The 12,221-nt window shown below is 26.9% G+C and overlaps 1 protein-coding gene across 1 annotated transcript; it reads right to left on the bottom strand.

Moving 5' to 3' along the window:
- Positions 1 to 898: 898 nt before the first annotated feature.
- On the bottom strand, positions 899 to 12,122 carry LOC112681956 (folate transporter 1-like). The gene is made up of 9 exons (XM_025552340.1): positions 11,754 to 12,122; positions 10,341 to 10,511; positions 9,907 to 10,123; positions 5,738 to 5,877; positions 2,713 to 2,856; positions 2,559 to 2,652; positions 2,284 to 2,476; positions 1,443 to 1,584; positions 899 to 1,125 (listed from the first exon to the last, which is right to left on the bottom strand). The coding sequence occupies exons 1-9, from the start codon at positions 11,883 to 11,885 to the stop codon at positions 1,048 to 1,050; spliced, it is 1,311 nt and encodes a 436-aa protein (XP_025408125.1). The 5' UTR covers positions 11,886 to 12,122; the 3' UTR covers positions 899 to 1,047.
- Positions 12,123 to 12,221: the final 99 nt, after the last annotated feature.

Below are 12,221 nucleotides of genomic sequence, written 5' to 3'. Positions count from 1 at the left end.
AATTATATAAATTAATATTATCAAGGCGAATCGAACTCTTAAAACGAATGATGATCTAGTTACATCAAGCAATAACTTCACTTATGATTCTAGAATATCGATATATCCAAACGTAACTTCGTCCAAACGGACCAAAATATACACCATCTCCAAACACTTAAAATCATAATTAATAAATATAGAAAAAAACATGGATAAAAGGAGCAAATAATTAATGTTTAAGAGATATTCAGAAAATTAGTTAGACTCCTTTCAACATGCTCGAATATATTTGACATACTTTAATTTTTTTAATTAAATGGAAAAAAATTTAATTTTTTTACTTTCTTTTTTTAATTTTAAATAATTTTTCCATAAATTAAAAAAAGAAAATGTTTTACGGAAGTCATTCAACAAAAAATATAACCCAGAATTTTAATTATAATAAGAATCAAATAATAGGTTAATTATTTAAACTAAAATACTGAATTCATTTTAAAATTCACATCACCCAATTTTAATGTACATATCAACTATTCTACTTTGTAATCTACTTTTTATACACCCCATTTTCGTCGGCGAAAATTCCTCGAAAGTCATTTATAATTTCATAACATTTTAAAAATTACTATGACGATTTCAACCTAAAACTGATACCTAATATTATAATTATTAGATTTGGTATCCAATTACAATTTTTTGAGGAGAGCGAAGCACGAAATAAGAACCCACCCTTGACAATGACACCCAGTCTCATATCACAATTTTCATTTAATTGTTGAGAAAAATTGATTTTTAAATTTAAATATAAAAATATTTTAAACTAAAATAAATATTATCTAGTTAACAAATATAAAAAATATTATTCTGCTTTTTACACATTATTACGTTAAGTACAAAATTAATCATCTAAAATATATACAGCAATAATAATATAGTTGTGATTTACCTATTTGATTGATAAATTAAAATAAGTCAAGACATAATACTTATATGACATAAGTTAATACTCAATATATAATTTAGGATGACTCATTTTTTTATTTCTTATTCCGTATGATCGTATACTTATTTTTTCAATTTTCTAATAACCATGATGAGATATAATATAGACATCGAAGTAAATACCAGGGAAACTGTTAGTATCTAGAAATATAACAAATCAAAAAATGAATTAGTCATTTTTATTCATATATTATAAATTATGGCAATCGCACTGTGGCTTAAAATATCTGCCTATTCAAATGCAAATAATTTATATAATACGATTTGTCCGAATAAGCGTGTTAATGGATTGATACTGAGTAGAGTTCTACTCTATGAAAATGCGATAAAAATTAAACATTGAACGTATATGAATGTTACTTATCCTATCATCTCTCTTTTTACGGATTATTAGAAATCCATACCAAAAATTAAAAAACTCTGTGCCACTGTTTTGTTCTTTCGCATAATATAATTACCTGGTTTTTTGTTCCTATAGAAACAATAAATCCTTGGATAAATAATAATGTAAAAATTGAGATTAAAAACAATGAAACGAACAAATTGAAACCAAATATTAGCCCGTAGCTGTCGGGTTTTATGTATTTTGCAACTTCAGACCTAAAACCATATATTTTATTTAATAAAATAATGATAACATTACGATTTACATGCAAATTTAATATTTAAGCATAAAGTTATAGCATATTGTTATAAGTTATTAAAAATGTGAAAGCTGATTCATTTTTTATTCATAAATATAAGAAAAAATATGCAAGTCCAAATAACAGAACAGATAAATAATTTAATATGTAAAATATCAATATAATTGTAAAAATTATGTAATAAGCAATAAAAAATTTAATTATTGAAATATTTCTCTTTTGTTCCACTAAAGATGTTTATTATAATAACCTGTGATTATTTCGGGATATAAAAATATATTAATGCTTATTATTTTACTTTAGTGAACATGAAAAATATGCACAAAATAAGATAGGCAACTTTTTTTAACATTATTTAACATTAATACAGGCTATTTTTAAAACCCCGAATACGACTTTTCATTAATTTAGCTGAGGGTAAAACTGATATATTCCCTACTCATAAAGTACCTAAATAGTTGTTTATATTGTCGTTATGCATAAGTATATTATTTGATTTATAATTATCTATAGTGCTCCTGAGTCGAGATGATCGTTTATTTTGTGTGTACCCAAAACGTTTTTATCTACCTATGTGTATCGTTGACTGCAATTTATGAACATTAATAGAAACATGCACCAAAAAGAAAATATCAACAATAAAATTATTTCTTACGTAGTGATAGTCAACAAAATCTGATATAGAGTACCGTAGGCTATATATAAAACGTATAATACCCATAACGTATCACAATAATAAATTACAAATAGTAATATGGCCAAAACAAATGATCCAATAGTAAATATAATATCACCAAATTTTTTCCAATCGTAATTTATGTGACCAACTGCATATGCACCTGTTGCACCTATGATTAACATTTATCAACATTAAATAATTATTTTATAAACAATTAATTTCCAAATAAAATAATGAATTAAGTGTTAAACCACAAAGAGTATGCATAGATTCCACAGCACCATTCATCAAATCATCTTTGTTACTGTTCACGTCCTCCCATAAAACTTGAATGTACGTCCCGACCTAATAAAAAATACTGTGTTTTAACGTAAAAATGTGTTAATAAAATGTAATTCAACTTACTATAAGATGTCCAGTAACGGCAACTATCCACCAAAAACATTTTTTCAATACATACGTATTACTGTATGCAGAATGAAAATCGTTAATAATAATCTGTTTAACTTCTCTAAGCTTATCAACTTTTGAAGTTTTACTAACATCATTCTATAAATAAATTGTGTCACAAATAATAAATCAACTAAAACTATAAAAATGTATACTAAAAAAGTCTTAATCAACATATAATTAAATAATATGAATTATGTATTATAATGTATAGTATAGTGAATTACAGAGATTGTAAATAATTATTTTTTGTTTCACCGATTTACTATGGAGTATTTCTGTCAACATTATAAACACATTAACATCTAGTAACATAGCTGGTCATTTATAATAATTGCATGATACGATGCATACAATTATATTGTCTAAAATATTAATAACAATAGTTTCAATTTTTAACTGTAAAAATTATTATAATTTTCTAATCCATAGAACCATAGACCCATTAACAATAATAGGTTAATAGGTCTATGTATAGAACAGTGGTTCCCAACCTTTTTTTACTATGCACTTCTTGAAAATTTTGAAAATTCTCACGCCACCTCCTTTAAAAAATGTCCTTATTTTTGTTTTAGTGATACAAAATAACTAAATATAATATAAATTATAAATAATCATAATAACATATATTTTTTCATAATTTTATAAATAAAATATAAATGAACTAATTAATAATATTTTTTAATACAGTTTTATACATCTTTTTACTAAATATTATAAATAAAAAAATTTAATGAAAAATTTAAGATTGTTTTTTTTTACCAAGGCCATACCCGTGGGGATTATTGATCGAGGGGATTTTTGACAATGTGCAATGCATATCATTTTGCACATCCAATTTCTGTTTGCTTTTTATTAGCAAAAGTGTGGAAAAACAAGACTCACTAAGAAAATGATATCGGTAGGCGGCCATCCGAAAATTAATTTTATTTCAATTTTAATAACTGTAGAATGTAGCCACGTAGCCCTCTATTTTAACCATGTTATACTGAAGTCTTATAAAAATAAATATTCATCAAATACCGTGATGAAAACATATTTATGATAACGAAATATATACATAACAATAATTGTTATGTATATAATTATTAAGCGGGATCCGTCTTCTCATTACACCGTTTAGGGTAATAAACCAAATTTATTTAACATTTAACAAATATAATTATTAGCTAATTATTTAATTATAAATTATATAGCAAATAATTAACATATTCCTATATAGGTGAAAAAAAAATTGCAAACGTATCAAAAATTAAACATTTGCTTATAAATCCATCCCGCAATTTAATAAAAAATTATAATTAAAATTACTGGACAAGTATAAAGTAAATTGATTTTAGTTTTTCATTTAAGAAATTCAGTTGTATTATTTTTAATTATTAATAATGCTACACGAAATTCAAATGAATTTTCGTTGGTCACAATATTTATTGTGTACTTTAATAAATGTTGGTATTATTATTGATTTCATAATAGACTACTAGTATTATTGGTATAGTAGTCGAATTTAATTAATGATTTTAATTCAAAAAATGTTATGTGTTATCTACTGAATAATGGTTCTAATTATCTAATAAACAATTTTAATCGAAATCGCCCTACACAAAATACTTACAATCGATTTTATATTACTAGATATGTACTGTCTTATTCAAATAGTATCCCACATAAAAAAAAAAAACAAATATAAATTTAAACATTCATTTGTGCTAAAATTAAAAATTATTATCATATTTTTCGGATAACGAATTATCCTGAATCTACTATATCAGTCTACGTCTGGGTTCTGATGTCACGCAAAAGCATAGGTGTGAATAGACCTGTATTTCGGGGGGTGTTTACAATACTTTTGGGTCCTATCTTAACAAAACGTATAGATATATTTAATAAATTATAATGTACAAATTATATCAACATAACTTTAATTTTTATTTAATATTGTATTATATTAGTCTCAGTAAATATATTTTCCTTGGATCTCGTATATTTTTCTCAGATAATTTCAATTATTTTACGATTTGCACTTTTGTAGTAAATTATAAGTGTTATATTATAATCATAAGTTTTTGCACGAAAATTCAGAAAATTATGCTTTATTTTTTCTATTATGAAACATTATTTATTTTTTACCAAATATTTTAGAATAAATTACATTTAATTTGAGTAACATTAGTTAAAATACAGGCCCCAGGCCCCTTACTCTTACACTTAAACTACAGGGTCCTATTTACAATACATCGGGAGATGTCAGGCACACCCTTCATCTGTACGCACGCCTATGCATGCAAGAGCTTACCTACGACCGTGGACTGCATATTAGCCCAAGAAACTATTCTTTTAAAGTTCACAGAATGGTACCAACGGTGAACCAGACGATCGTTCTCTAGCCGATGGATACAAAACTCTAATTTCAAATATATATTATTTAATGTTATGTAATATTATAATTTATTGAAATTTAGAGTACATTCTTTTTTAAATCATTTTTTTCAGTTACCTATCAATTATTGTTTAATTATCTATCTTTAGCGAAAGCCAAAGATTTACAACAGTAAATTATTTATAATACGTTATAACTATAAACAATCGTAAATTAAATATTTTATTTCGAATATAATCTGAAAAGTTTTTCATAATACTAAAATAATATATAATCCCGTTTATTTAAACGTATTATCAATATACGATTATATAGGTACCATACTATAATGTACTATGGTATAGTATATACCAGCATTAAATAGCAATATAAATCTACTCTCTCTACTCTCATATGTTAGTTATCCATGCAACCCTGATTCCAAAAATAATATTATTAATTTTAATATTATATTTAAATGACCCCTATTTTTCCCACTTCTTATAGTGTTGTCTGGAAATGTCATCAGACAATGTCTTATTTAATTCTAACCTAACCACAAGGTCTCGCTAAAATAACTATACTACTAGATATGTTCTTAAGTGTTATTCAGTAACTCACTGGTGTATTGTCGTTGATGTTAGTCTCATTGATCTGATAATCCGATTTACCATTTTCTGATGGTTTTTTATTTCTATGAAAGTATAAGCTATGTTGTACTTTAGGAAGAAATAACGCCCAAACCGTTACAAATGAAGTGCCTGTTCGTAAAAAAAAAAAAAAAAGTAAATAATATGATTGAAAATACTTTTAATAGGATATATTTAAAACAAGTACTGTTAATACAGTACTAACCACATGTTAACTAGTTATTGTATTTATGTAAATGTTTCAAAAATCATAATTTTAAAGATTAAACTCAATTGATTAATAAATATCAAAGTAACTTAGGTATGTTGTATAGCAGCGGTTCCCAAACTATGTGGCGCGCCACCCAAAGGAGGCGCGAGCACTTAACAAGGGCGGCGCGGCGCGCGGTTGGAATTTTACACATATTGTTATTTTTAGATCAATTTCATGTCTGATAAAAATTTTGTAGAAGCAATTATCTTATCTTTATCCATACACGACACACGTTGCTTACTTACCCAACTTAAGCCGGGTTTACACGTAACAATAAATCGTTACAATGTAATTGACAATTTATCGTCGTTTTTATTGTACCAATTTATCGAAATAGTGAATATTTTTTACACGCTACGATTTCTTGTAAACTCAAATTGTAGCCATAAATGGTTGTTACATGTTTATAACAAATATCGTTACGATTCGCAAAAATTGATGCCGGTCGGCATCAATCATCCGATCCAATTCCAATTCCAATAAATCGCTACAATATCCTATTTAAACGCAACGATAAATTGGAACAATTCGATCTTTACGATAAATTGCTAGTATTTATCGTTGCGTGTAAACCCGGCTTTAAACACAGCAAACCAACTTAAAAATATACATTTGTCTAATAATACTATTAGTCGGCGAATTCAAGACATCTCAGACAATATTAATGATCAGCTTATTGATAAATTAAGGAATAACAATTTCGCGATTCAGCTTGATGAAGCAACCGATAATAATAAAGATGTATATTTAATATGTTATGTTCGGTTTATGGATGGAGTACATAATATAGAAGAATTATTATTTTGTAAATCTATATTAAGAGGTACTAAAGCTAAAGACCTATTTGATATCACTAATAATTTTATCTAATAATTTTATGGATCATAATAATATTAAATGGGAAAACTGTTTGGGCGTGTGTACAGATAAAGCTCGGGCTATGTCTGGTCAGTACGGTGGACTTCAGGCTTTAATTCGACAAAAAGCTCTAGAAATTCCATATCATTGTCTTATTGTCTTATTCATCGAGAGGCTTTAGCATCACAAAATATAAGTTGCTCTTTAAATTATGTACTTGAAATAGTTATAAAAGTAGTCAACTATGTAAAAACAAGACCTGTTAAAGCAAGATTTTTTCAAAAACTGTGTGAAGAAATGGGAGCAGAATATACAACATTACTGTTTTACTGTAATTCTAGATGGCTATTTAAAGGCAATGTACTTTCAAGAGTATTCGAACTTAGACAAGAACTTTATTCTTATTTAGATGGAGAAGGTTATAATAATAGCGAAATGTTTGTTGATAATGATTTTGTAATAAAATTAGCCTATTTATGTGATATTTTTGAAAAATTTAACTCACTTAATATATCCTTACAAGGTAAAGAAACTTATATTCTGCAATTATACGATAAAATAGTTACTTTTATTAAAAAAATCAACTTATGGAAAAGAAAATTAACAGAAGAAAATGGCAAAATCACTTGTTTTCCACTTTTAAAATATTTTCTTGGAGAGAATGATTTTAAATTACCAATGAGTTTAAAGATAATATTTTTAGAGCATCTGACGAATCTTGAAACTCATTTCATGAAATATTTCCTCGAAGAAATGAAACAGTACTATTGGATTAAAGACCCGTTCACTAAAATTCACTCAAATTTCATAACTACAGAAGAGGAACAATTAATCGACATTTCATCCGATTCTTCACTACGAATGCAATTTTCTTCATATCCACTTTTAGGATTTTGGCACAGTATTAAAGATGAATATCCTGAAACTAGCAACAAAGCTTTACGTATATTAATACCATTTGCCACTTCGTATTTATGTGAAGCAGGATTTTCAGCTGTAGCCGTATTAAAATCAAAATATCGATCCAAACTCAATGTGGAAAAAGAAATGCGTGTTGCAGTAACTACATTAATTCATAATTTTGAAAAATTAAGAAACGAAAAACAAGCACATTGTTCGCATTATTTATTAATTATCATGTTCGCATTATTAAGTTTACTGTTTTTTTTTGTCATCAAAATTTTTATTTAAGACTAATAAATATTATATATTAAGCAATTTTTAACCTATTTTATTGAATATTCTTTGAGGGAGGCGTGAAAAAAATGTTTAATTATTAGGGAGCCTTGAATAAAAAAAGTTTGGGAACCACTGTTGTATAGAATTAAATAGCAAAATACGTTTTTACTTTACGTCTTCATACTAAAAATAAGTGCAAGGAAATTGACTAAAAAAAGTAATAACTGAACAAATATATTGAATATAAAACACTTATCACTGTAATTTCTAGAAATAAGAATTGAGTTTTACATCGAGATGCTTTATTGAACTTTATAAGCCCGTAAGATGTATTCTCTTATTTTTCCTTGGTATAAAGTACACTTAAATAATATATTTATATAAGTGTATCTTACGCTGTTTTCAATGTATATATATATATATATATATATATTTTTTACTATTATTATTATTATTGCTTAAAAATAAATATGAATTTCAAAAAAATTAAAGTTATACAACACTTGTTTGTTTATAAAGTAATAAAATAAAAATTAGTTAATTGTTAATACTCGTAAATGACTATATAAATAAATAGTTTATATACCTATTTAAATATATAAAATAATGCATTACATGTATAATAATACTCCAGGCTAAACATATATTAATTTATATACTAGTTTGTTAAAGATTGTTATAGAAAACCTTGTAAATTGCTATATTTATTTATTATTTTGCATGGTGAGATAAATAGATTTTATTTCTTTGCTTTTTACCACCCTCCCAACCAACAGGATTTGAAAAATTGATAATTTAATATAAAATTGAAATAAAACCCAGAGTTAACACTTTCAGACCTAAAATTAACTATTTGAAGAAATAATTATTTTATACTTTCAATATAATAAAGGAGTATAAATATATGAAAAAAATAGGTTTAAATTATTTTTTGATGAAATATAAGATTATCTACCCTCTGCGAAGAGCCTTGGGTTATTACTCAGTTAAAATAATAAAATCAAAAATTGTATAGTACTATGTATTATGTATTTAAATAAATAATAAAATATAAATCAGTCTGATCACAATAGTTAATAAATGCAGAGACATTTTGACTAGTTCTTATTTAAAAATAAAATATACATTACAAGACTAACAATAGAAATATTATGCTTTTTGTATTCATTATAATATTATTAAATATACATTTTTAATATGTTATAACCAATTTTTAAAGTCAGAAATAATAATTGGAATGAATTTAAAATAATGTTCTCTGTGACGTACATAGGGTCTGAAAAGGTTAAATCTACCTCAACAATATCTAAAAATGTATAAGTGTTTACTTTATTAGATTTCTAATTTAAACGGTTGATTACCATGATATTTTATGACTAGAATTCTTCTTGTAGAAGATAATTGTCAACCTATATGAACACTGAGTAGATTTATAAGAAACATTATTATAACTTAAAACATTAATGAAGTCACTGAACTCTGACAATCTAGGTCTACGGCCGTGAATATTAAATTATACGACATGTACCTAATATAACCGAAAATTTTATTTATAATTTAGCTTATAATGTCACAACTCATTAATTCATTTAATTTTTCCAAGTATAGCGCGTCCAGGCGAACTAAGTACACTAACACGGTAAAGATATATGTAACTTCATACAATATTAACACATATCCCACTCTCGTGCTGAGTCAAGTGGCTATAAGATATTTCATGTAACAGCGTTTCGAACACGAATGTCAGTCAAAACTCTTAACTCCTAATCCGATAGTTCAACGTGACAATAACATGTTTCAATGTTAATTTTATTACAATAGTAACTATTATTGTAGCGCGAGTCACCTACTAATTATACTGATGTACACTAGATGAATATAATTCAATAAATGTGTGGAAACAATAGTTTGCGCAATTAGTCCAGACAGGAATCTGCCAAATAGCATAGATGCTTTCACTAGACTGGTGATCTTTTGATAATAACGAATGTCGTCGACCTTGGCATACAAATACGTAGTGAACGCAACTTCTGATGAATAAAAAAATCCAAAGAACATTTGTTCTACCTGCGTTGTGTTTCAATTGAAAAAAAACAATAAATTATTACTAAAATAATAATAAATTAAATTAAATTAATAAATGTTCGTAAATAAAAATATAAATGAATAGTTTATGTATAGAAATAAATAAACTATTCATTTGTATATTGATAAATGATTATTGCGCTATTGGCGCGGCAAAGCTTTTGTAATAGCTAGTCACGTCGACCGTTCAAAATCTTACTTGGATCCTCGTCAAACTGGGAGTTCCGAGCAGCAATACATACGTAAAAATCCCGGCAATCCCGTCCGCGACAATGAGCGTTTTGTATCGGAGGTAATCTGTGATCAGAAATATGACGACCGCCAGCACCAGACACGAGTAAGTTCCCACGGCGTATATCTGCTCGTTAACCTGTGTATGATTGCAGTAACGGTGAAGCGTGGTTAAATAATTTAATGTTTTTCGCACGTCCGTATTACACACGTTCGTGTAAATATACATAACATCCACGACCACACAGGGGTGTTGCTGATTGTTTTTCTTTTTTTTTTTTTTACCCAAATCACTAGTGTCAAATTGTATGGCGAATACGAATGAAGCACTGATTTAAAATATTAATTATCAACATTTTTTTTTCTATAATATATGAATTTGTATATTAGCTGCTGTACTTGTATTTCATGGCTAGGGAACGGACTTTATTGCAATAAAAATGAAGAAAAATGTCCTAAAAAAAATACGACTTAAAAAAATGCACTAAAAATTTTTTTAAGAAATCTTTTAAAAACACAATTTAAAACAGATTTGTTTATGTATAATATATTGTTATTATAACTTAAAACTTATAAAAAACACATCATTATTAAAAATATAATATTAATTTTTATTTAGTTTTATATTACTTATTTGTCGTTATCACGTATCGTAACATTATCGAGGTTATTTTGCTATTTAGGTCGTTTCTTCACGTTAACGGGGATTTTCAAAATTTGAGAATTACGTTTAGGTAGATACAATTAGCCGGTCTACGTAAAAATAACTAATTTATGAGACAAAACGAAAAATGTTAAACAATTTAAATTTAATGTTTATATTTTTTTAAAACTTTTATAATTCCAAGCAACAAATTTTTTATAAAAATAACATACAACATTAAAATGCACTAAAAATATCAAAAAAAGCTCTAAAAAGCAAAAAGTCTTAAAAAATTCAAAATAAAAATTTCATATTTTAATTCCTTGATGTATTAAATAAACTTCGTGCTTGGAAAGAAATGTTTTCGGACATTCAGAAAAAAATGTAATTTGCATTCAAATCCGTTCCCTAGTTATGGCCTACAATTCGTGGTAATGCGTTAGGACTTGGAAATAAATTGCGCAGTACCTATCTACCGGTTTTCTTCGAAAAATATAGAGTTTGATTATTACTTTATAATTTTAGTGGTTCTATTTTTTCGCTCGTAAAACGCGAAATATTAGACCAGCAGCTTTGACTATTCAAAAATTCACAATGTTTGCATGGGAAATGAGTTACAGGTTACACGATCGATGAAATCGCCCGTTTGCCGGTTGTTATGCTCCTAAATCGCACTTATACGCAATATAACAATTACACGCATAACAACTAAGTTCATACAAAATAAAATTCAAATACCTGGTCCAAAGTGAAATTCAAACTTTCTAGGTATGTTGTGAAAAACGGCTCAATCGGTCGTATTTCCCTGACCATAGCGAACACACAAACAAGTAAGGATACCGTTTTCCAATGTTCCCATGACGTGTCCATAGTTTAAAAACGATGAAAATACGTAACTGTTTCGCACGTGTAACGTAAACACCTACCTATTTAACTAAATGTGCGTAAAAGAGTTGAACGCGGTAATGATGGTTATTGGTGAATTTCGTTCGACACATTAATGTAATGTAGTAGCGGTGTCTATTAGAACTAATACTAACGATAAGTACACGCGACTAATACGTTTATATTGTCTATACGCGCGCGAACGCCAGTGCGCGCACACGCATTCCGCGCACATGTACTAATATTATGAATGTGAATCACCTTGAGAGACGTATGGACATTTAATTTGTACGCACCCAATCGTTAAAGAAGTGTATAAAT

This window comes from Sipha flava, unplaced genomic scaffold (assembly GCF_003268045.1).
Source record: "Sipha flava isolate LNK unplaced genomic scaffold, YSA_version1 1_pilon_pilon, whole genome shotgun sequence".
Classification (NCBI taxonomy): Eukaryota; Metazoa; Arthropoda; class Insecta; order Hemiptera; family Aphididae; genus Sipha; species Sipha flava.
This window is presented reverse-complemented; position numbering and strand designations above follow the sequence as displayed.